At 39.0% G+C, this 26920-nt stretch overlaps 1 protein-coding gene across 2 annotated transcripts in view; it reads left to right on the top strand.

The window, feature by feature from the left end:
* Positions 1 to 4868, top strand: part of EIF3L (eukaryotic translation initiation factor 3 subunit L) — an 89931-nt gene extending 85063 nt beyond the window's left edge. For both annotated transcript variants that reach the window (XM_073592612.1, XM_073592613.1), the window contains 2 exons: positions 2804 to 2884; positions 4713 to 4868. In XM_073592612.1, the coding sequence (XP_073448713.1) occupies positions 2804 to 2884; positions 4713 to 4751 (120 nt within the window). In that variant the 3' untranslated portion in view covers positions 4752 to 4868. The remainder of the gene's footprint in view (positions 1 to 2803; positions 2885 to 4712) is intronic.
* Positions 4869 to 26920: the final 22052 nt, after the last annotated feature.

Here is a 26920-nt window from a genome sequence, read left to right as displayed (position 1 = left end):
CCTTTCTTCAAACCAGCTCCAAATGTGCAGTGAGAGAGGTGATGTCAGTATTAGGACTTTTGACAGCGGCAGTTCCGGCTGTACATTGGGCCAGGTTCCACCAAAGAGACCTTCAGAGGTTTGTGTTGGAACAGTTAAAAGACAAGGATCTGGAAGAAGATATTTAGATCCCCACCAAAGTAAAACGCTCCCTCTGGTGGTGGAAGGACACAGAGAATTTAAACAAAGGGGTACTCTGGGTCTTATCACATCCACACTGACTACGGATGCGAGCAGTTGGGGAGCCTATCTCAACTCAGGCTGGCCTCAGGGCAGGTGGGCGCCAGAGGAGAAACAATTCTCTTCCAATTGGAAGGCACTAACAGCTATCCTCAGAGCCCTACTAGATTTTCAGGACACAATACAAGGACACAATACAAGGTCACCATGATTTCGCCACCACAAAAAGTGTTTTCTTTAAAAAAAAAAGCGTTTGAAAAATCGCTGTGCAAATACTGTGTTAAAAAAAATTGCAACACCCACCATTTTAATCTGTAGGGCCTTTGCTTTAAAAAATATATATATAATGTTTGGGGGTTCAAAGTAATTTTCTAGCAAAAGCAATGTTTTCCATGTAAACAAAGTGTCAGAAAGGGCGTTGTCTTCAAGTGGTTAGAGTGGGTGATGTGTGACATAAGCTTCTAAAGTTGTGCATAAAATGCCAGGACAGTTCAACCCTACCCCCCCCCCCCCCCCCCCATGACCCCTTTTTGGAAAGTAGACACCCCAAGCTATTTGTTAATAGGCATGTTGAGTCAATGAAATATTTTATATTTTGGCACAAGTTTTGGGAAAATAACAAACTTTTTTTTTTTTATTATTTGCATAAAGTTGTCACTATATTATATATTGTTCAAACATGGCATGGTTATTATGTGGAATTACACCCCAAAATACATTCTGCTGCTTCTCCTGAATATGGGGACCCCATGTGTTAGACTTTTTGAGAGCCTTGCCGCGCACAGGACCCCAAAAACCAAGCACCGCCTTCAGGCTTTCTAAAGGCGTAAAATTGTGATTTTACTGCTCACTACCTATTACAGTTATGGAGGCCCTGAAATGTCCAGATAGCACAACCCCACCCCCCCAAAATGACCCCATTTTGGAAAGTGGACACCCCAAGGTATTTTCTAAGAGGCATGGTGAGTATTTTGCAGGTCTAATCTTCTTTTTTTTCTTTTTTTTTTTTTTTTCTTCAATTTTCAAAACTGACTGAAAGCGAGATCTGCAAAATGCCTAACATTGTAAAATTGTATAAAGTGCTCTCTCTGGTCATTGAGCAGCCAAATCTTCCGAGGCTGCAGTGGTTAAGCTTGTTTTGTAAAAAATGGAGCAATGGTATGATACCTGAGCCTATTTAGCTTACATGTTTCTGAGCATTACATGATTTTGTGTTTTCCTCCTGTGCATGTGCTTAAAGCTGTAATTCTGAACATCTTACGAATGCCAGGGTGATATGATCCCCATCACTACTCCAGCAATTGGCAATAAAAAATAACATGGAAGCTTGATCAACAGACAAGCTCATTGGTTTGATTCCTTTGCACATGCATTATTACTGGGCTAGACAGATTATTGGGAGCTGAAGACAAATGGATTAGAGGTCACCTGCTTTAGCGGAAATTTTAGTAGGTAAACAAAAGAGTTTGTGGGGAAGATGGATGTGAAAATGCATATGCATAGTTTGACTACTAGTGTGTTCTAAGTTGGGAACATTTTACTAGTATCTGTTTTCCACTTTAAATTTTAATTTATTCTGAGAATATGTATTTAACATTTGAATTGTTTATCCACTTCTTGTCACTATTATACAGTAGGTTCATGTTCCTCATGCATTATGCTCACACACCTCTCTATAGAACTGCACGGGTCAAGCTTGCTACTTTTTTTACATTAGCGGAACCAAATTGTTTCTGAGCATCACAAACTGAAAACACTTTAATTTGTATTATTTGAAACAAACCCACCCATCCATGTCTCAATGCTTTATTTCCACTTTGAAAAACACCCCCTAGCATTTTTGGCCAAAGCTAATGAGCATAGGCAGATGATTCGTCTAACGTTTACTTCCTGCAATTCATCTGTCCTGAGCTAAGACACACAGGCAGGAGGGTGTGCAAAGCTGAGAAAGCTTTTCCTTCCTTTCCTCCTGAAGATTCCTGGAATGTATGACATAATTTTGCCTAGGTCTCAAAACCAGGGAGTAACTGAAAAGATGTAAAGAAACTGTTTTTAAAACAGGTACATTTTATATACTTTACTTTCCTATCCATTTACGATTGAGAGCAGCAAGAGGATTTAAATGGTCAGTGTTGATTGAGGAGTTTAGTTCTGCTTTAATGTGCTGTATTTAGGGGCGATGCTGGGATCCCTGAGAAAGATACCCCAGTAGTCATTTTAAAGTAGAACTGGACTCATCTGCCGGTTTGTTCCTTCAATGATGAGTTGCTCCTCACTGCTCCATCTGCTGGCTATATCCTCTTCACCTCATCGTCTGAGTCCCAGTAGGATGAGCCAGGGTGTACGCTGCATTGCACATGCACTGCAGGCAGTGAACATGTTTGTAAAAACTGCTAGGAGAGAGGAAAAGGTGTGTGGTGTGTTTTTTTTTTTTTTCTTTTTTGTTTGTTTTTTCAGAAGAGATATAAAATAAAATCATGACGTTCTAGCAACTTAGAAAAAAAATCGAAATTGAGAAATCACACTTTAGAAACCTATTTAATGTTTAACTCCTCTTTTTTTTTTTTTTTTTTTTCAACCCCAGGATATGATTCACATTGCTGACACCAAAGTGGCCCGACGCTATGGAGACTTCTTTATTAGGCAGATACACAAGTTTGAAGAGGTAAGTTTTCTTTGCATCTCTATAAATCTCTTTACAGAATACTGTATTTATTGGCGTATAACACTCACTCACTTTTTCACCAAGAAAATCGTGTGCAAATAGCGTGTGCGTGTTATACGCCAATACTTAAATTTTAGCTCCCTCGGAGGGGACAGGGAGGGGGTTGGGACGAGCGCCGTCAGATTAAATACAGTGAGAATCTCCTGTTTACTTGGTGGCCTCTGTAATAGGAAGTCCCATCTCCTGGGCCGCCATTGGACCACTGTTCTGTCTATCATAGGGGATTCTCACTGTATGTAATCTGTCGGCGCTCATCCCGCCTTCCTCCCTGTCCCCTCTAGGCTGCAGATGGGCATCGATTAGGCTGCATTGATGGCAATGGTGAGGCTGCTGCATTGATGGCAATGGTGAGGCTGCTGCATTGATGGCGATTGTGAGGCTGCATTGAACTGGACTGATGAGGCTGCATTGATGGCACTTGTGAGGCTCCAGATGGGCATCGATCAGGCTGCACTGATGGCAATGGTGAGGCTGCTGCATTGATGGCAATGGTGAGGCTGCTGCATTGATGGCGATTGTGAGGCTGCATTGAACTGGACTGATGAGGCTGCATTGATGGCACTTGTGAGGCTCCAGATGGGCATTGATCAGGCTGCATTGATGTGGACTGATCAGGCTGCATTGATGGCACTTGTGAGGCTGCAGATGGGCACTGACCCTTATTTTGCTTCAAAGTTCCTTATTTAAAATTTAAGTTTTTTTCCCCGAAACTTCCCTCTTAAAATTAAGGTGCGTCTTATACGCCGATAAATACGGTAATTAAAAAGGTAAATATTAAACCAGAATGAGGGTGATTCATTCATAAAATCTGTAGGGAAGAAAATGTCTGAAATCCTGATCTTATTCTAACACCTTCAGTGCAAAATAGAAAACTTGAAGACATCGTTGTAAACATTCTTCAGTTCTCTAGATTTGTTTTATTTTATTTTAGGTACTTATATCGCGCCGTCAATTTACGCAGCGCTTTACATATACATTGTACATTCACATCAGTCCCTACCCTCAAGGAGCTTACAATCTAAGGTCCCTAACTCACATTCATACATACTAGGGACAATTTAGATAGGATCCAATTAACCTACCAGCATGTCTTTGGAGTGTGGGAGGAAACCGGAGTACCCGGAGGAAACCCATGCAGGCACAGGGAGAACATGCAAACTCCAGGCAGGTAGTGTCATGATTGGGATTCGAACCAGCGATCCTTCTTACTGCTAGGTGAGAGTGCTACCCACTACACCACTGTGCCGCACACTCCAATTTGTTGTACCCTGCATTGGGAGCAGATAATCCAAATAAATTTCCCTACATACTGACCAAATTCACCAATCGTATTTAGATATAAATATATAGAAGTATAGCATAGATGTAGAACTCTTGCGCACAGGCGCTCTGAGCCCATTGATATGTAGATTCTGCATAGTTTCTTCACCCAGGAGCTGCATGACATGAATGAATATACGTAGCTGTATGCGGGTATACATTGGTACACGTGAACACTCATTTAGCGTACAGGCATATTCCAAAAATAGAAATAGCTGCACAGCCATTCATGTGTTTAGGCGGCTGTATGCAGCAACAGGGCTTCTTGGTATGGGGGAAATACGCCAGAATTTCTGCTGCAACAAGCTCAGGTTGCCCTGTGAGCAAGAGGCCTTACATGTGCAGTATTTACTCGGCTAATCTGATAAATATAATAGGTTTGCATTGAATAGTGTGCATTTTCAATAGTCTGACTGTAAATAAATCATTTTTTGTTTTCTTTTTATAGTTGAACAAAACCTTAAAGAAGATGAGCCAGAAGCCTTGAGAGCTCCACACACACACACACAATATATTTATAAGGATTGAAGGTCGAATACAACTTCGAAGCACAGTCAATCTTGGAAGGACTTGATTGTTTTAATAAAATGTTCAGAATGTTTAAGGACTTAACTTTGTCAATTACTTTGCCAATTTTAACATGAAGGCTATAGGGTGCACAAGGAAGGGTAGTGTTAGTCTAATCCTTATTAACAGAGGGGTATATAATGTGTCTATTTGCCCTAGGCCTCTTGTCACCCCAGAGAAACTAACAGAGATTTCTTTGAAAATGTAATAAATCGGTTCTGACCAGAGCAATATACAAAGTGCGAAAAAGGTACATAATCCTAGGAAGGATATTTTATCTTTATATAGTATAGTCTGCCGAACCATGATGGAGGATGGATCTGCCAGTTATTTTATTTATTTTATTTATTTCAGGTACTTATATAGCGCCGTCAATTTACGCAGCGCTTTACATATACATTGTACATTCACATCAGTCCCTACCCTCAAGGAGCTTACAATCTAAGGTCCCTAACTCACATTCATACATACTAGGGACAATTTAGACAGGATCCAATTAACCTACCAGCATGTCTTTGGAGTGTGGGAGGAAACCGGAGTACCCGGAGGAAACCCACGCAGGCACAGGGAGAACATGCAAACTCCAGGCAGGTAGTGTCGTGGTTGGGATTCGAACCAGCGACCCTTCTTACTGCTAGGCGAGAGTGCTACCACCACACCACTGTGCCGCCCAAGTCTGCCGTTAAGCGCTTATAGAGTGCAGGGTAATTTTGGGAATACAGGGTGTGTATGGAGGGAGTTAGACATATACCTAAATAGGAGAGACCGATAGATTCTCAAACAAACTTATAATGAAAGTTGGCTCGCTTTCATCATCCGATCCGGAAGGGAGATATTTAGTACTCTGTTTTTTTTTTTCTGATTAATTGAGAGGCCAGAGAGCCATGAGAAGGGCTGTAATATGCCATAGATATTGGGAAGGGTGGTGATGGGCATGGAGACCATCAGTAGGATATCATCCGCAAAAAATGCGTATTTATGTTCCCTCTCCCCACATTCTATCCCTTTTTATGTCTGGGCACTTGGGGCACTTGGTTCTATAGCCAGTACAAACAATAAAGGTGATAATGGGCAGCCCTGGCGTGTCCCATTTTGAAATGGAAAGGAGTTGGATGTGTAGCCATTAATCATTAAAGAAGCTGTAGGGGAAATGTACTGGACTTTGAGTCGACAAAAACTGCGGACCAAATCTGTTTCTAGATAAGACATAGAAGAAATGGTCCCATTGTAGGGAATCAAAGGCCTTCCAAATATCTAGATATAGCAGCATGCCTTGTCTTAGGCCCCTTCCCATCCCAATCTGATCGGACAGCTGAAATCTCTATTATCCTTCTGGTCTGGTCAGATGCCTTCTTGATCATGATGTATATAACGTGCATGAAAATAATTCAGTCTACAGGCCAATATTTTGGACTCTAATTTCAAATCCACATTTTTTTTAAGGATATTGGATGTTGATTAGAGCATATCTCCGTGGTCCTTACCCGGTTTTGGTATGAAGTGTATATACGCCGTATTTTCATGAGCTGGGATGCAATTACTCCTACGGATGTATTTGAAATAAGCGCATAAGTGAGGGATGAGAATCTGTTGATACTTCCTGTAGTATTGACCTGAATAGCCATATGGGCCCGGGGCCTTAAATGGGTGTAAGCTCGTAAAATTCTCCTTCCATAAGCTCCGTATGGACTTGCTAAAGCTGCGGTAGAAGGACCCATAGTGTAGTATTTATGTTTTGACCAACGAATGGATTTTTCTGCTTGGGTGGTGAGTCAAATTTAACCACTTCAGCCCCGGAAGAATTTACCCCCTTCCTGACCAGAGCGGTTTTTTGCGATTCGGCATTGCGTCGCTTTAACTGACAATTGCGCGGTCATGTGACGTTGTAGCCAAACAAAATTGACATCCTTTTTTTCCTCACAAATAGAGCTTTCTTTTGGTGGTATGTGATTGCCTCTGCGATTTTTTTTTTTTTTTTTTTTTTTTTCTTTTTTTCTTTTTTTTGCGCTATAAACAAAAAAAGAGCACCAATTTTGAAAAAAAACAATATTTTGTACTTTTTGCTATAATAAATATCCCCGTTTTTTTTTTTTTTTTTTTTGTTAAAAATTCTCAGTTTAGGCCGATATGTATTCTACATATTTTTGGTAAAAAAAAAAAATTTGCAATAAGCGTATATTGATTGGTTTGTGGAAAAGTTATAGCATCTACAAAATAGGGGATATATTTATAGCATTTTTATTATTTATTTTTTTACCAGTAATGGCGGCGATCTGAGATTTTTATCATGACTGCGACATTAAGGCGGACACATCGGACAATTTTGACTTTTTGGAACCATTGGCATTAACCACTTCAATACCAGGCACTTATGCACCTTCCCGCCCAGACCAATTTTCAGCTTTCAGCGCTCTCACACTTTGTATGACGATAGCATGACTGAGTAACACTGTATCCAAACAAAATTTTTATCATTATCAAAATTTTGCAAATAAGTCATTTTTCTTCATAAATTTGTGCCAGAATTTATACTGCTACATCTTTGGTAAAAATAACCCAAATTAGTGTATATTTGTTCTTTGTGAAAGTTAGAGTCTACGAACTATGGTGTCAATCACTGAAAATTGATCACATCTGATAACACCTGATGTACTGAAGGCCTATCTCATTTCTTGAGACACTAACAAGCCAGGAAAGTACAAATACCCCCCAAATGACCCCTTTTTGGAAAGTAGACAGTCCACGGTATTTACTAAGAGGCATGGTGAGTTTTTTGAAGTTGTAATTTTTTTTCCCACAATTCTTGGGAAAATTAAGATTTATTTATTTTTTTACACAAACTGGTCATATTAACAACAGGTTATTTCTCTCACGCAGCATATGCATAATTGCAACTACACCCCAAAATACATTCTGCTACTCCTCCCGAGTATGGCAATACCACATGTGTGAGACTTTTACACAGCCTGGCCACATACAGAGGCCCAACATTGAAGTATCACCTTCAGGCGTTCTACAAGCATAAATTGCACATATCCTTTCTTAACCACCTATTACACTTTTGAATATATAACAGATGCATGCAAGCACTCAGGACAGAATTAGAGGGTACAGTATTGAAAATAATAAATGTGAGTTCGATCAATGAACCAAAAAACAAATATGGACAAGACGACTGCAAGATGATATAATCAATAGTACAAGGCAACAATGTAGCTGCAAAACAGTCTCATTATTAGTCCATAGCTACAGCTGTGGATAGCAGTAAACTTGTATCAAGGAGATAAGGGCAAGATAAAACAAGGCTGAAATGTCTCTAACTAAAATGTCTATAGTCTGTAACCAGCGCTGAGGGCAAGCTTTCCAAGTGAGCAGAGTCAGCTTTCCAATAACCATGAAAGAAGAAAGCGCCTCAGAGTGCAGGTATTTATTACTGACAATAGGTTATCCACACTTACAGTAAGGTAAGGAGAAGACCGGCTACAAAACGGGACATGACTTCAGTGACAATCTCAGCGTCCATGGCATGGATCCGGCATGATGAGCGGTGGAGATGGTCTCGATCCCCCACGGGAGAAAGCAAACAGGCCGCTGCGCTGGATGACAGTCCCGTAATCCAAGACGAGGGCGTGTGACGTCACCGAAGTGAAGAGAACCACAACGCGTTTCTGAGCATGCGCGAAGTTCCCACTGGGCATGCGCGCTCCTTTATCAAGTGTAGGGCAGAGGGGAAGAGCAATACCTTATATAGCTCCGCATAGAAGAAAAAAAACACACACTGACAGCTGATGGAAGAGACGAGATTAACTAAATACTAAGTGTTGGAGGGATGTGTAAAAAACCAAAAATAGGGTTAAAAACAAAGACCGCTAATAAGGGCAGAGGGGGAGAAAGGGGGGGGGGGACCTACTATTAGATACAAAATAGGAAAATAATAAGAGAAAATATATATATATATATATATATATATAAAATAAAGGAAATAAATAATGAGAAAAAATAAGAAAAAAATAAATCATGTATAGAATAAAAATAATGATCAAAAAAGAAAAAAGGGGTGAAAATTAATAATAAAAATAAATGTGAAGATAAAAGTAAAAATAAATATAAATAAAATTTAAAAAATATATAATAAATAATAAACCAATATAATGGGGGATATGATTACAATAAAAATTATACATATCCATATATCATGAAGAAACACAAGTATGTATAACAATTATATTACTAAGGGAAAACAAAAAATGATTATAAATGAACCGAATAATGATATGTCGCATGACAGCGACTTCTATCAGAAACTGGATGGTGGGTGAATGGGGATTATTAGCTGTTATCTGAGCATGCGCGAAGTTCCCACTGGGCATGCGCGCTCCTTTATCAAGTGTAGGGCAGAGGGGAAGAGTAATACCTTATATAGCTCCGCATAGAAGAAAAAAAACACACTGACAGCTGATGGAGGAGACGAGATTAACTAAATACAAGTGTTGGAGGGTTGTGTAAAAAAACAAAAATAGGATTAAAAACAAAGACCGCTAATAAGGGCAGAGGGGGAGAAAAGGGGGGGGGGCAGACCTACTATTAGATACAAAATAGGAAAATAATAAGAGAAAAAAAAAAAAAAAATATATATATATATATATATATATATATATATATATATATATATATATATATGATAAAGGGAAAAAAATAAATAATGAGAAAAAATAAGAAAAAATAAATCATGTATAGAATAAAAATGATCAAAAAAGGGGGGAAAATTAATAATAAAAATAAATGTGAAGATAAAAGTAAAAAAAAAAATATATATATATAATATATATATATAATAAAAATAAACCAATATAATGGGGGATATGATTACAATAAAAATTATACATACATATCCATATATCATGAAGAAACACAAGTATGTATGATAACAATTATATTACTAAGGGAAAACAAAAAATGATTATAATTGAACCGAATAATGATATGTCGCATGACCGTGACTTCTATCTGAAACTGGATGGTGGGTGAATGGGGATTATTAGCTGTTAAACATATTCTAAATATTTTAAATATATTTCAAACCATTATTGTCTATGAGAGGTATTTTAAAAACATTTTAAAATTCGAAAGACTAAAAGTACATTACCACTAAACTGATAGATTACTAAAAGTAATGGGAACTCTCCGTGACAATTAAATATACTGGGAATATTAGCTAAATTAAATTATGTATGTGTAAACGCAAAACAACGTACATTATACATATATTCTTATAAAATACAGATAATTCTATATAGGTGTACATACAAAAAAAATTATATCAAAAAATATATATCAAAGATACTTCTACATAGATCCATATTGGGATGGGAACAAAGAGATCAGGGCTAGAGGGTTATATGATGGTGTTAACTTCTAGTTCTTCATTTAACCCATTGGGAGCAAGAGTGTCGAGGGTGTATATCCAGAAAGTCTTGCGTTCGCATAACTTGGAGAACCGTTCAGCCTCAGACAAGTTACGGGGAATCGACTCTAGGACCCACACCTGTAAGCCAGCAGTTGATTGGTTATGGTGCTCTAAAAAGTGGCGAGGAACGCTATGTTCATCGCAACCTTTCTCAATGAATCTGCAATGTTTGCCAAACCGTTGTCGCAATGGACGAATAGTGCGGCCTACATATAATGATCTACATGGGCATGTCAAGCAATAAACCACATATTCAGTAGAGCAGTTGTAAAAGCCCTCCAACTGGTATGTCTTATCTTTGTGTTGAAAGCTCCGTTGACCATGTCGCACAAAAGCGCAAGTTTTACAGAGTGGTTTATTGCACCTATACATGCCGGTAAGAGGGATAAGAACCAGAGGGTTATTAGGTTTAGTGCATTTTGGTTTACTGGGTGCTATCTTATTTTTTAGGGTAGGGGCCCTTCTGTAAGTGACCTTCGGTCTATTTGTGAGGTTATTACTAAGGAAAGATCCTGTTTAAGGATGTTCCAATGTTTATGGAGAATATGCTTAATTTTCTTATATTTGCTATGGTATCTGGTAATAAAGCGCACAGTATCATTTTCCAGCTGTTTTTTAGTCTTAGGTTTTTTTCCCAGAAAGAAAGGTGGTATAGGCCTGGTCTACCAAATTGTCGGGGTATCCCTTATCTAAAAATTTCTTTTTGAGATGCAGTCTGAATCTCTAGTGCAGTTTTGTCTCCGTCTACAGAACTGACCTTTCGGAATGTTATTGACCCACTGCGGGTGATGGCAGCTATCAAAATGTAGATAAGAATTCCCTGCAGTGGGTTTGGTGTAATTACGTGAAAAAATATGGGTATTGTCGTGAAAAAGCTCAAGGTCTAAAAACGGAAGGCTTATCTACATTATGTACTGAGGTAAAGGACAGGCCTAAATCGTTATTATTGCAGTGTGAGACAAAGCTGTCTATTGAGGTGGAGGGGCCATCCCAAATGATGATGATGTAATCTATGTATCGACCGTAAAATACTAGGTGTTTAACAAAGGGGTTATTGTTCCATATAAAGCAATCTTCCCACAAACCAATGGTTAGATTCGCATAAGACGGGGCAAAATTGGTGCCCATGGCAGTACCATGGGTTTGCAGAAAAAATTCCTCCTCGAAGTGAAAATAGTTGTGTGTTAGGCAATAGGCGGTGGCTTCCGATATAAATATAGGCTGCTTTGCATTTAACAGAGGGTCCAGAGACAGAAAATGTTGGACTGCCAATAGACCTATATGGTGGGGTATGGACGTATACAGGGCGTTGACGTCGAGAGATAACCAAGAGTAACTGTCATGCCAAATGTAGGGAGTCAAGAGTTCCATCAAATGTATGGAATCCCGCACATAGGATTGGAGATTCTGGGCCAAGGGCTGTAGAAAGGAATCGACATACTGAGAAAAACCACTGGTCACACTGTTCATAGAGGCCACAATAGGCCTACCAGGGGGATGAGATGAGTTTTTGTGCACCTTGGGTAGATGATAGAAATAAGGTGTACTGTAAAATTCTTTGCACAGAAAAGCGGCTTCATTCTTGTTGATGACTCCATCTGATAGAGCTTTCTTAGTTAATGCCTCGGCCTCTAATCTAAATTGGGGTAGGGAATCAGAGTAAAGCTTTTTATATGTTTGGCGATCTGCGAGTAATCGCGGTGCTTCTGCGATATAAAAGGTGCGGTCTTGTATAACAATCCCGCCTCCCTTATCAGCAGATTTGATCGTAATGGCAGGGTTGTTGGAAAGAGAATGGAGTGCAATTTTTTCGCCAGAGCTGAGATTATAACTACAGTATTTTTGTGTTTTGTCTGCTTGTTGGCATAATTTTTGAAAGTCTGCAAAGACCACTCTATTAAAAGCTTCCAAATACGGACCTTTGGATTTGATTGGGTAAAAAACGGATTTTGGTTTAAAATTGGAATACCTGACCGGGGGTGAAGTCTGGATATGTTGAGTTGAGTAGTTCAAAATCTAGGCCCAGATCAAAGTCTCCATCTGATTCAAACTCATGAATACTGATGGGGCTCTCGGGGGAGTCATCTATGGTGATGTTGGGGGAAACTGCTTTAACAGGTGTTGTATTTTGGATGTTGTTGACCGATAAATTCTTCGCTGATTGGATATTAAAAAATCTTTTCAAGGTCAAATTTCTAATGAATTTGTTTAGGTCCTTAAAAAGAAGAAAGGAATTGGGTAGTATAGTGGGTGAAAACGTGAGTCCCTTGCCTAATAGGGAAATTTCTTCAGGGGATAATGAATGTGAGGAAAAATTGAATATTTTTATCGTTTCTGTACTTTTGCATTTGTTTTTGGATTTATTACGTCCACCTCTGCATCCTCGTCTGTGTATTTTCTTCTTAAACGCTGCTTGAGGTGAGGATCCTTCTCTAAATAAAAAAAAAAAGGAGAGGGCTGCAGAGTGGGGGGCTATTTCTCCACTTTGAAAATCACCTAGGAGTAGATTATTGATGGAGGAACAAGAAGTGACCAGTTCTTGTTTAGGAAAAGGTAGATGTATGTGAGTTGTCATTATTAAGGGGGACAATTTTAGATGGAGATGAGGTATTGACCATATGAGCTTTTAAGGACGTGGAAGTGGATACAGAATCAGGGGACCTGGATGATAATGATCCTGATGAAGCCAGATCTACTTGAACAGATGGTAATGAAACTGTTGGGGCCTGAGAAGGGTTAATGGAAAGAGAGGGTGCAGTAGGCAACGTTTCTACTCTGATAGATGATGGTAGAGGTCTAGCTCTGTCTGGCATTCTGCCTTTGAGGTAGGGGTGTAGCTGGACGATGGGGACAGGATTTTTTGGGGTCTAATTTGAGAGGCTTATGTTGAGGAAGTGTCTTTTCCTTAGAGGGCATAGGGAATGAAGTCTGAGGGGGCACAGGATGACCCTGTGTTGTCGTTTTCTTGGGTATTAGTATGGTCGGGTGAGGTGACAAGGACATTAGGGCTGGTATAGTGTCATTTCTCTTCCAGGAGAATATTTTCTTATGTCTATAGTCCTCTAAGTGTCTCTAAAATTTACCCAGTTTAGTTTGGATAAGATGATTCTCTTTGTTCTTGGTGTTCTTTTTAAGGGTCTCTAACCAGGTGGGTGGGATTTTTAAGTTGAAGGACGTGATCTCTAGTGATAAAATCTGTATCTGATGTACCATCTCACTATATTTCAGATTTCTTTGGCTAATGAGGATCCCTATCTATTTTGTGGTACAAACTTCAGCGAAATTTTCCCATTCTCTATTATGGGTATCATCAAGAAAACCACAGGTCTTAAGGATCCTGAGTCCTCTAGGAGAAATTTTTCCTTCTAGATATTTTTTTAGGAAAAACTGGTCCCACCACTGGGAGTTAGCGGTGTGGATCAGTCGTTCCAATTTTTTGAACTTGCCACAGAGAGTGTATCTATCAGACCGGGTAAGTTTAGAAGAATGACAGAATAAATCGGGGGGTAATGTGATATATAATGTATCCAGAATCTCATATTTATGAAATTCTATATCCTCAATAAATTCCATTGGGGAGAGTAATAATTCACCAGAAGTGGAGTGATAATTCACTAAAAGCGGCGCTAAAAAGATGTAAAAAATATGTATAGAGCATGGGGGTGAAAAAAAGATAAAAATAATAATTATAGTAGATAATAAACACAATCGTAATTCAATTCTGGAAATAGGATAAAATACAAATTGATAAAACAACGATAATAGATTAAATGAAAAGCATGACCCCTCTATAGTCCCAGCTGCTGACACAGGACTCCAAATAGTAGGTAGATGTATAACAGATGCGTGCAAGCGCTCAGGACAGAATTAGAGGGTACAGTATTGAAAATAATGTGAGTTCGATCAATGAACCAAAAAACAAATATGGACAAGACGACTGCAAGATGATATAATCAATAGTACAAGGCAACAATGTAGCTGCAGCTGCAAAACAGTCTCATTATTAGTCCATAGCTACAGCCGTGGATAGCAGTAAACTTGTATCAAGGGGATAAGGGCAAGATAAAACAAGGCTGAAATGTCTCTAACTAAAATGTTTATAGTCTGTAACCAGCGCTGAGGGCAAGCTTTCCAAGTGAGCAGAGTCCGCTCTCCAATAACCATGAAAGAAAAAAGAGAAGAAAGCGCCTCTGAGTGCAGGTATTTATTACTGACAATAATAGGTTATCCACACTTACAGTAAGGTAAGGAGAAGACCGGCTACAAAACGGGACATGACTTCAGTGACAATCTCAGCGTCCATGTCATGGATCCGGCATGATGAGCGGTGGAGATGGTCTCGATCCCCCACGGGAGAAAGCAAACAGGCCGCTGCGCTGGATGACAGTCCCGTAATCCAAGACGAGGGCACGTGACGTTACCGAAGTGAAGAGAACAACAACGTGTTTCTGAGCATGCGCGAAGTTCCCACTGGGCATGCGTGCTCCTTTATCAAGTGTAGGGCAGAGGGGAAGAGCAATACCTTATATAGCTCCGCATAGAAGAAAAAAAAACACACTGACAGCTGATGGAAGGGACGAGATTAACTAAATACAAGTGTTGGAGGGATGTGTAAAAAAACAAAAATAGGATTAAAAACAAAGACCGCTAATAAGGGCAGAGGGGGAGAAAAGGGGGGGGGGGCGGACCTACTATTAGATACAAAATAGGAAAATAATAAGAAAATAAAAAAAAAATAAATAATAAATAATGAGAAAAAATAAGAAATAAATAAATCATGTATAGAATAAAAATAATGATCAAAAAAGAAAAAAGGAGGGAAAATTAATAATAAAAATAAATGTGAAGATAAAAGTAAAAATAAATATAAATAAAATTAAAAAAATATATAATAAAAAATAAACCAATATAATGGGGGATATAATTACAATAAAAATTATACATATCCATATATCATGAAGAAACACAAGTATGTATAACAATTATATTACTAAGGGAAAACAAAAAATGATTATAAATGAACCGAATAATGATATGTCGCATGACAGCGACTTCTATCTGAAACTGGATGGTGGGTGAATGGGGAGTATTAGCTGTTAAAAATATTCTAAATATTTTAAATATATTTCAAACCATTATTGTCTATGAGAGATATTTTAAAAACATTTTAAAATTCGAAAGACTAAAAGTACATTACCACTAAACTGATTACTAAAAGTAATGGGAACTCTCAGTGACAATTAAATATACTGGGAATATTAGCTAAATTAAATTAAATGATGTATGTGTAAACGCAAAACAACATACATTATACATATATTATAAAATACAGATAATTCTATATAGGTGTACATATGAAAAAAAAATTATATAAAAAAATATATATCAAAGATACTTATACATGGATCCATATTGGAATGGGAACAAAGAGATCAGGGCTAGAGGGTTATATGATGGTGTTAACTTCTAGTTCTTCATTTAACCCATTGGGAGCAAGAGTGTCGAGGGTGTATATCCAGAAAGTCTCGCGTTCGCATAACTTGGAGAACCGTTCAGCCTCAGACAAGTTACGGGGAATCGACTCTAGGACCCACACCTGTAAGCCAGCAGTTGATTGGTTATGGTGCTCCAAAAAGTGGCGAGGAACGCTATGTTCATCGCAACCTTCCTCAATGAATCTGTGATGTTTGCCAAACCGTTGTCGTAATGGACGAATAGTGCGACCGACATATAATGATCTTCATGGGCATGTCAAGCAATAAACCACATATTCAGTAGAGCAGTTGTAAAAGCCCTCCAACTGGTATGTCTTATCTTTGTGTTGAAAGCTCCGTTGACCATGTCGCACAAAAGCGCAAGTTTTACAGAGTGGTTTATTGCACCTATACATGCTGGTAAGAGGGATAAGAACCAGAGGGTTATTAGGTTTAGTGCATTTTGGTTTACTGGGTGCTATCTTATTTTTTTAGGGTAGGGGCCCTTCTGTAAGTGACCTTCGGGCTATTTGTGAGGTTATTACTAAGGAAGGGATCCTGTTTAAGGATGTTCCAATGTTTATGGAGAATATGCTCCATTTTCTTATATTTGCTATGGTATCTGGTAATAAAACGCACAGTATCATTTTCCAGCTGTTTTTTAGTCTTAGGTTTTTTTCCAGAAAGAAAGGTGGTATAGGCCTGGTCTACCAAATTGTCGGGGTATCCCTTATCTTGCGGTCTTGTATAACAATCCCGCCTCCCTTATCTGCTGATAAGGGAGGCGGGATTGTTATACAAGACCGCACCTCTTATATCGCAGAAGCATCGCGATTACTCGCAGATCGCCAAACATATAAAAAGCTTTACTCTGATTCCCTACCCCAATTTAGATTAGAGGCCGAGGCATTAACTAAGAAAGCTCTATCAGATGGAGTCATCAACAAGAATGAAGCCGCTTTTCTGTGCAAAGAATTTTACAGTACACCTTATTTCTATCATCTACCCAAGGTGCACAAAAACTCATCTCATCCCCCTGGTAGGCCTATTGTGGCCTCTATGAACAGTGTGACTAGTGTTTTTTTTCAGTATGTCGATTCCTTTCTACAGCCCTTGGCCCAGAATCTCCAATCCTATGTGCGGGATTCCATACGTTTGATGGAACTCTTGACTCCCTACATTTGGCATGACAGTTACTCTTGGTTATCTCTCAACGTCAACTCCCTGTATACGTCCATACCCCACCATATAGGTCTATTGGCAGTCCAACATTTTCTGTCTCTGGACCCTCTGTTAAATGCAAAGCAGTCTATATTTATATCGGAAGCCACCGCCTATTGCCTAACACACAACTATTTTCACTTCGAGGAGGAATTTTTTCTGCAAACCCATGGTACTGCCATGGGCACCAATTTTGCCCTGTCTTATGCGAATCTAACCAAGGGTTTGTGGGAAGATCGCTTTATATGGAACAATAACCCCTTTGTTAAACACCTAGTATTTTACGGTCGATACATAGATGACATCATCATCATTTGGGATGGCCCCTCCACCTCAATAGACGGTTTTGTCTCACACTGCAATAATAACGATTTAGGCCTGTCCTTTACCTCAGTACATAATGTAGATAGCCTTCTGTTTTTAGACCTTGAGCTTTTTCACGACAATACCCATATTTTTTCACGTAATTACACCAAACCCACTGCAGGGAATTCTTATCTACATTTTGATAGCTGCCATCACCCGCAGTGGGTTAATAACATTCCGAAAAGTCAGTTTTGTAGACGGAGACAAAACTGCACTAGAGATTCAGACTACATTTCTCAAAGCGTGCATCTCAAAAAGAAATTTTTAGATAAGGGATACCCCGACAATTTGGTAGACCAGGCCTATACCACCTTTCTTTCTGGAAAAAAACCTAAGACTAAAAAAAACAGCTGGAAAATGATACTGTGCGCTTTATTAACAGATACCATAGCAAATATAAGAAAATGGAGCATATTCTCCATAAACATTGGAACATCCTTAAACAGGATCCCTTCCTTAGTAATAACCTCACAAATAGACCGAAGGTCACTTACAGAAGGGCCCCTACCCTAAAAAATAAGATAGCACCCAGTAAACCAAAATGCACTTAACCTAATAACCTTCTGGTTCTTATCCCTCTTACCGGCATGTATAGGTGCAATAAACCACTCTGTAAAACTTGCGCTTTTGTGCGACATGATCAACGGAGCTTTCAACACAAAGAAAAGACATACCAGTTGGAGGGCTTTTACAACTGCTCTACTGAATATGTGGTTTATTGCTTGACATGCCCATGTAGATCATTATATGTCGGTCGCACTATTCGTCCATTGCGATAACGGTTTGGCAAACATTGCAGATTCATTGAGAAAGGTTGCGATGAACATAGCGTTCCTCGCCACTTTTTGGAGCACCATAACCAATCAACTGCTGGCTTACAGGTGTGGGTCCTAGAGTCGATTCCCTGTAATTTGTTCTATCTTATTTGTTTTGTAAATGTCCCAGGTGTTTACTGTTATTGAGCTCAGGTTTGTTTCATTGCCTCCTGTGTGGGACATCCCAGTTAACCAATCGCAGTATCCAGCTTGGTCTGAGTTAGCCAATAGCGCGGTTTTCTGAAGCGCTGCTTGGCTATTTAATACGCATGCGCGATCACGTACCCCTGATGACGTCAGTTGTGACGAAACGGCCGTAGGGTCACAACGTGAACTCGCTTCGCGCATGCGCAATTTTAATTTAAACGGCGGTGAAGTTTTCTGTCTCGCTGGTTGTGACAGTCTCACTGCTGGTGCCTATAGGCATCTCTCTGCATACATCACTTTATCTTGTGCACGTATATTTGATGTATTGCAGTGCATCTGTCATTTTTTATGCATTTTATTTGCAATTTACATGCACTTTATGTATAAACTGGTGCAATGTATTTTTAATTTAATTTTTATTAAAACGTTCCTGGTTATCTGCACTACTGGAGTCCCCTTCTCTCTTTTTATGTTTTTTCCTCGTGTGGACACTGGCCATATGGTCCTTCCTGGAACCATCTCATCTTCCCTGGGTATCACCTGCTGCTGAGGGGAAGTTAATGCGGAGAGTGATCAACAGGACTTCGATTGTGGTTTCAACAAGACACCAACGTTGATCTACTAAGCCTGTTTTGACCCCCCTGAATAAGGGCGGTCGCAGGCTTTTTGGTAAGCCTTTATTGCTCTCTGGTGGTGGATGTCACTGTTGATCACATCGTTGGATTGATTTTGCACTAATATATCTTTGGACTTTTTTCCAACTAGTTCGGACTGATTTTCTTCTTTTTTCACCATTCCTCTATTACAATGAATTGTTATAGATGAATATTTACACATTGATGGTTTCTTAATATTATGGATTGTTTATAGTACCTACATCATCACTTCATTGTCGTCATTTAATTTTTGGTAATATTATTATTATTATTATTATTATTATTATTATTATTATTATTATTATTATTATTCACTTTGCTCTTGTCCAGCGCTGCACTGATTATTATCTACAACTAGTCTTGCCTTATATCGGGGTTATAGTGTTCAGCAGCAGGACCCAACTCACGTTCTTTTTGACTATTGATTAATTTTGCACTGAGCGCAGGTTTTTTATTTTATTTTTTAGCTTATTTTTTTTGATATCCAAATCTGCAGCTGGTGTTCCTTTAAAATGGATATCTTTGAGTACAGGTCCCAGGTAGTCATTGATACTACGGGAGTCTTTGATGGTAGAGAAGATCCGAGAGATGACTTAGCAGGATGTTTCCTTAGATTGAAAAATCTTACTATTACGGAAATACATTTAAGATGGGATATTGCTTACTTAGAGGAATACATAAAGGAAAATATGGTCCCGAGGAGCTTAAGGTGGGAGGTCAATCCTCAGAAAGAGGACAATGAACTAGCAGAGTGGTTCAAGTATTTTAACGAAGCTGGGGTGGGTTTTTTACAATTTTTGGTGGCTAAAAAGAAGCGTAAACTCACCATGCTGGATTTAGAAATTAATGACATCAGGACCAAACTCACTCCCTTTAAGGATGATCAGGAATACTTACGTAGATCGGAGTCCTTAAAAACTATACTGATTAAGGAAGAAAATGAGCAAAAACAAAAGAAAAAAAGGAAGTATAATAGGGATATTAAGGATTATAAGGACAACTTGGTCTTTAAATGGCAGACACCCCCCTCCATTGATCCTCCCACTGTCCCCGTTAGTCATGGTTTGCAATCTTCAACTATGACTCAAGAAACTAGAGCGGGTCTGGTATCTAATACTTCCTATACATATCATAATTCTCCTCAACCCTCTAGAGGTAGGAGACCACAACGATACCTGAGTCAATCTAGGAATGCAAGAGGGGGCAATAACTCCTTCCCTCATTCATATCAGCACTCACCACCACCTTGGAGACAAGAGGGCCGAATGAATTATCAAAGTCGCAATGGTGGTCATCACCATTTCAGTCAGCAGAATCCCACTACTCTACGTCACCAATATGAAAATCAAGGTGAACGTGAAGGATATGAGGGCAATATTAATGTTAGGAATAGATTTTCACCTTTGGTGGATGTTACCGGTGATGGTACGTCAAACTTGGGTGGAAATCATAATGACATTCCTTGCCCACCTCCAAATCAACATACAGGAGAAAACCGCTCTAGACGGGATTTTCAGTTGGTTGGCAGGGGAAGGAACAAGAGAAATGGCGACGCAAGAGAGGGTGCAGAGGGGGAAGGAAACTTCACCCCAAAAAGGAGGAGAATTTAGATGCCAATGGCATTATAAACTTGAGCACCAAGGAACTTACAAATGATGAGCTCGCCACTCTCAATAAGGGTTTGAAATTTGTCCCACCTCGCAATCTTGATAAATTCCAAACGTTTATTGACGTTCAAAAGTACACGCGTAAATTAAATATCAAAAGATATATTATGAGCAATTCATCAAGACAATTAATTAGGGAAACACCAGTGGTGGTTCACTCGGGATTGACCAATGCTTCGCTGTTCAATCCGTCTGGTAGTTCAGCACCCAATGTCAATATTTTTCGGGATTTGGTGCTGAATGATCTGAATAAGTTGAAATTAAGATCGGTGCGGGCCCAGCAGAACATCAGAGTGGGAATAGAGACTCTATGTAGCAGGAAGGACATATTTATACGCCCCGCGGATAAAGGCGGGGCTATAGTTATCCTGGACAAAGACTCCTATACAAATGAAATGGAGAGAATTCTCTCTGATGTGAATACATATTGTCCTCTGCCATCGAATCCAACAGTCACATTCAAACGCGAGTTGAGTGCTTTGATAGAGAAAGGATTTGATATGGGGATTTTGAATAAAAAAGAAAAAGAACATTTGGTCCCTTTAGCCCCCCGCTTACCGGTCATGTACATCTTACCGAAAGTTCATAAAACTTTGGTGAACCCCCCAGGTAGAACCATCATCAGTGGCATAGATTCCATAACATCACGTGTGGGTAAATATATTGATTTTTTCCTCCAGCCACTGGTGGTGGGTACACCCTCGTTTTTGAAAGACACGAAACATGTCTTGAATTTATTGAATGAAGTGGAATGGAAAGATACGTATATGCTGGTGACAGCGGATGTCGCATCGCTTTATACATCAATATCCCATCAGTTGGGACATGAAGCGGTGCGACATTTCCTCTATCGAGACTCCAATATCCCCATCACACAATGTAAATTTGTGATGGAGCTATTGGACTTCTCGATGGAGCATAACCATTTTTGGCACAATGGTACACACTACTTGCAAGTGAAGGGGGTGGCCATGGGAGCTAAGTTTGCTCCCAGTATGGCCAACCTCTTCATGGCCAAATGGGAAGAAGATGAAGTTTTGCATGAAAGACCTGCACAGCTTATCTTATGGAAAAGATTTATAGACGACGTCCTATTTATCTGGGACGGTGACGCTGAATCTGTTGCTACCTATCTATCTGCACTTAACAATAACACCAGGGGTATAGTGCTTACTTATGAAGCCAGTCCGACCCAAATCCATTTTTTGGATCTGGTTATAAAAATTGAAAATGGTAGGATTACCACCTCTACCTTCTTTAAGCAAACGGACAGGAACAGCTTCATTCCCCTTGACTCTTGCCACCACCGTTCATGGTTAACAGCTGTCCCCAAAGGACAGTTTTTGCGATTAAGGCGGAACTGTTCCAATATAGATCAATTCTACAAGGAAGCCTCTATATTAAAATCTAGATTTTTGAATAAGGGCTATGATTTGACAGCCCTTGATTCTCTTATCCTAGAGGTAGGCAATAAGGACCGTAAGGACTTACTGATAGATAAATCCCCCCAAACTGGTGACCGAGAGGATTTTGGGCTGGCTTTCATTACCACTTATTCGAGCCAACATTGGGCCATAAAGAGGATTATAAAGAAACATTGGCCGGTTATTAAAAACGACCGGATTCTTGGACCTCTATTGGCAGACAAACCTCGGGTGCTATTTAGGGGAGCTACAAGCTTGAGACATATGTTGGCACCTAATATCCCAGATCCACCTGCACGCTTGAGTTTTTTTGGGGATCTAAAAGGTTTTTCCCCATGTAGAAGGTGTACAGTATGTAGGGTTAATACATTAAAAGATAGGAGGTTGACAGAGTTCACTTCAGTCAATACAGGCCTAACATACCCTATTAAATCACTTATTACATGCACTACGAAATGTGTTGTTTACCTCCTGAGGTGCCCTTGCGGGCTGGAATATGTGGGACGCACTATCAGAATGTTGCATGTGAGGTTGGGAGAACACATCACCAACATAAAGCAAGGTTTCGACAAGCACAGTGTTTCTAGGCACTATGATCTTGTGCATCATCGTGATCCAACGGGCACTACTTTCATCGGCATAGAAAAATATGTCCCCCATTGGCGTGGCAGTAATGGGAAGAGGACCATCTCTAGATCCGAGACCAATTGGATCTATAGGTTGGGCTCCCATGCCCCCAATGGCTTGAATATAGAATGGGACATCAACTGTTTTATCAACAACAGTTGATGTCCCATTGATAAATATCTTAACCTCTGGTTATCTGGTGATTGATCTTGATAACCGGTTATCTGCTATCCATTACTCCTTATTCTGTGGTTTTAAAATTGCGTTTATTCGGGATCTTCTCCTCTCTTAATATTTGCTTGTTATAACCATGCCAACATATAAGTATCTTTATGAGGATGTCGTGAAGAGCCCCTTTGAATATCATGAAGTAGGATTACTTGTAATAGCACCCATCCTTGTTGGAATGTTAGTTATTTTCAGTGATTTAAAATATGGGACTAATGTTCCTTTAATTTTCACACTGGACCTTTGACTTTACCTCTTGTTGCTTTTTTAGGAAGCATTGAGTTGGCATAATAGCATGTATATAAAAAAATTTTTGCTATTTTTTCCTTCCTTTTTTTTTTTTTTTCTCCTTTTTTTCTTTTTTTCATTAAATGATTGCACGAAATGAATTTCTAGGGATTTTATATATGTCCACTAGATGGCATTAGTCTGGTAATTTGTTCTATCTTATTTGTTTTGTAAATGTCCCAGGTGTTTACTGTTATTGAGCTCAGGTTTGTTTCATTGCCTCCTGTGTGGGACATCCCAGTTAACCAATCGCAGTATCCAGCTTGGTCTGAGTTAGCCAATAGCCAAGCAGCGCTTCAGAAAACCGCGCTATTTAATACGCATGCGCGTGCGCGATCACGTACCCCTGATGACGTCAGTTGTGACGAAACGGCCGTAGGGTCACAACGTGAACTCGCTTCGCGCATGCGCGATTTTAATTTAAACGGCGGTGAAGTTTTCTGTCTCGCTGGTTGTGACAGTCTCACTGCTGGTGCCTATAGGCATCTCTCTGCATACATCACTTTATCTTGTGCACGTATATTTGATGTATTGCAGTGCATCTGTCATTTTTTATGCATTTTATTTGCAATTTACATGCACTTTATGTATAAACTGGTGCAATGTATTTTTAATTTAATTTTTATTAAAACGTTCCTGGTTATCTGCACTACTGGAGTCCCCTTCTCTCTTTTTATGGTTTTTCCTCGTGTGGACACTGGCCATATGGTCCTTCCTGGAACCATCTCATCTTCCCTGGGTATCACCTGCTGCTGAGGGGAAGTTAATGCGGAGAGTGATCAACAGGACTTCGATTGTGGTTTCAACAAGACACCAACGTTGATCTACTAAGCCTGTTTTGACCCCCCTGAATAAGGGCGGTCGCAGGCTTTTTGGTAAGCCTTTATTGCTCTCTGGTGGTGGATGTCACTGTTGATCACATCGTTGGATTGATTTTGCACTAATATATCTTTGGACTTTTTTCCAACTAGTTCGGACTGATTTTCTTCTTTTTTCACCATTCCTCTATTACAATGAATTGTTATAGATGAATATTTACACATTGATGGTTTCTTAATATTATGGATTGTTTATAGTACCTACATCATCACTTCATTGTCGTCATTTAATTTTTGGTAATATTATTATTATTATTATTATTCACTTTGCTCTTGTCCAGCGCTGCACTGATTATTATCTACAACTAGTCTTGCCTTATATCGGGGTTATAGTGTTCAGCAGCAGGACACAACTCACGTTCTTTTTCACTATTGATTAATTTTGCACTGAGCGCAGGTTTTTTATTTTATTTTTTAGATTCCCTGTAACTTGTCTGAGGCTGAACGGTTCTCCATGTTATGCGAACGCGAGACTTTCTGGATATACACCCTCGACACTCTTGCTCCCAATGGTTTAAATGAAGAACTAGAAGTTAACACCATCATATAACCCTCTAGCCCTGATCTTTGTTCCCATCCCAATATGGATCTATGTATAAGTATCTTTGATATATATTTTTTTATATAATTTTTTTTCGTATGTACACCTATATAGAATTATCTGTATTTTATAAGAATATATGTATAATGTATGTTGTTTTGCGTTTACACATACATCATTTAATTTAGCTAATATTCCCAGTATATTTAATTGTCACTGAGAGTTCCCATTACTTTTAGTAATCTATCAGTTTAGTGGTAATGTACTTTTAGTCTTTCGAATTTTAAAATGTTTTAAAAATATCTCTCATAGACAATAATGGTTTGAAATATATTGAAAATATTTTTAACAGCTAATAATCCCCATTCACCCACCATCCAGTTTCAGATAGAAGTCGCTGTCATGCGACATATCATTATTCGGTTCATTTATAATCATTTTTTGTTTTCCCTTAGTAATATAATTGTTATCATACATACTTGTGTTTCTTCATGATATATGGATATGTATGTATAATTTTTATTGTAATCATATCCCCCATTATATTGGTTTATTTTTATTATATTTTTTTTAATTTATATTTATTTTTACTTTTATCTTCACATTTATTTTTATTATTAATTTTCCCCCCTTTTTCTTTTTTGATCATTATTTTTATTCTATAAATGATTTATTTTTTCTTATTTTTTCTCATTATTTATTTATTTTTTTATTTTTATATATATATATATATATATATATATATATATATATATATATATATATATATATATATATATATATATATATATATAATTTTTTTTTTTTTCTCTTATTTTCCTATTTTGTATCTAATAGTAGGTCCGCCCCCCCCCCTTTTCTCCCCCTCTGCCCTTATTAGCGGTCTTTGTTTTTAATCCTATTTTTGGTTTTTTACACATCCCTCCAACACTTGTATTTAGTTAATCTCGTCTCCTCCATCAGCTGTCAGTGTGTTTTTTTTCTTCTATGCGGAGCTATATAAGGTATTGCTCTTCCCCTCTGCCCTACACTTGATAAAGGAGCGCGCATGCCCAGTGGGAACTTCGCGCATGCTCAGAAACGCGTTGTGGTTCTCTTCACTTCGGTGACGTCACACGCCCTCGTCTCGAATTACGGGACTGTCATCCAGCGCAGCGGCCTGTTTGCTTTCTTTCATGGGGGATCGAGACCATCTCCAGCGCTCATCATGCCGGATCCATGCCATGGACGCTGAGATTGTCACTGAAGTCATGTCCCGTTTTGTAGCCGGTCTTCTCCTTACCTTACTGTAAGTGTGGATAACCTATTATTGTCAGTAATAAATACCTGCACTCAGAGGCGCTTTCTTCTTTTTTCTTTTATTACACTTTTGAAGGCCCTGGAGCACCAGGACAATGGAATTGTCCACAAAATGACCCCATTTTGGAAAGCACACCCCCAATGTATAATCTATGACGCATAATGAGTCTTTTGAACGGTTCATTTTTTTCCAGAAGATTATGAAAAATGTGGGAAAAAAATTAAAATGCATTTTTTTTTCCCCACAAAGTTGTATTTATAAGATATTTCTAATACATAGCATGTACATAGCAAAGATGACACCCCAAACTGCATTCCACTACTCCTCCTGAGTATGGCGATACCACATGTGTGAGACTTTTACACAGCCTGGCCACATACAGAGGCCCAACATCGAAGTAGCACCTTCAGGCGTTCTACAAGCATAAATTGCACATCTCATTTCTCAACCACCTAATACACTTTTGAAGGCCCTGGAGCACCAGGACAATGGAATTGTCCACAAAATGACCCCATTTTGGAAAGCACACACCCCAACGTATAATCTGAGGCATAATGAGTCTTTTGAACAGTTCATTTTTTTTCCAGAAGGTTTTGGGAAAAAAATGAAAAAGCAAAAATGAATCCCCAAAATACATTGAGACTTTTGCACAGCCTGGGCACATACAGAGGCCCAACATCCAAGTAGCACCTCCAGTCATTCTAGCAGCATTAATTACACATATTTTCTGACTACCGATCACATTTTTGAAGGCCCTTCATATTTCTAACACATAGCAGGTACATACCAAATAACAAAAGATTACCTGTGGTTTTAGAAGTGCAGTGGTCCACAGAAGAGAGCATCGTCCAGGCAGCTGACAGGAATGAGGTCAGCGACAACAAAAGCAATCATCCAGGCAGGAATACTGTCCATAGTTTGTACAGGCAGAGATACTGTCAGCACAGGTCCAGGTAGCAGGCAGAGGTGTCCCGGCAGAAATACTGTCCA

The sequence above is a fragment of the Aquarana catesbeiana genome, linkage group LG07 (assembly GCF_042186555.1).
Source record: "Aquarana catesbeiana isolate 2022-GZ linkage group LG07, ASM4218655v1, whole genome shotgun sequence".
NCBI lineage: Eukaryota > Metazoa > Chordata > Amphibia > Anura > Ranidae > Aquarana > Aquarana catesbeiana.
The sequence above is the reverse complement of the archived record's forward strand: the minus strand, read 5'-3'. Positions and strand labels throughout refer to the sequence as shown.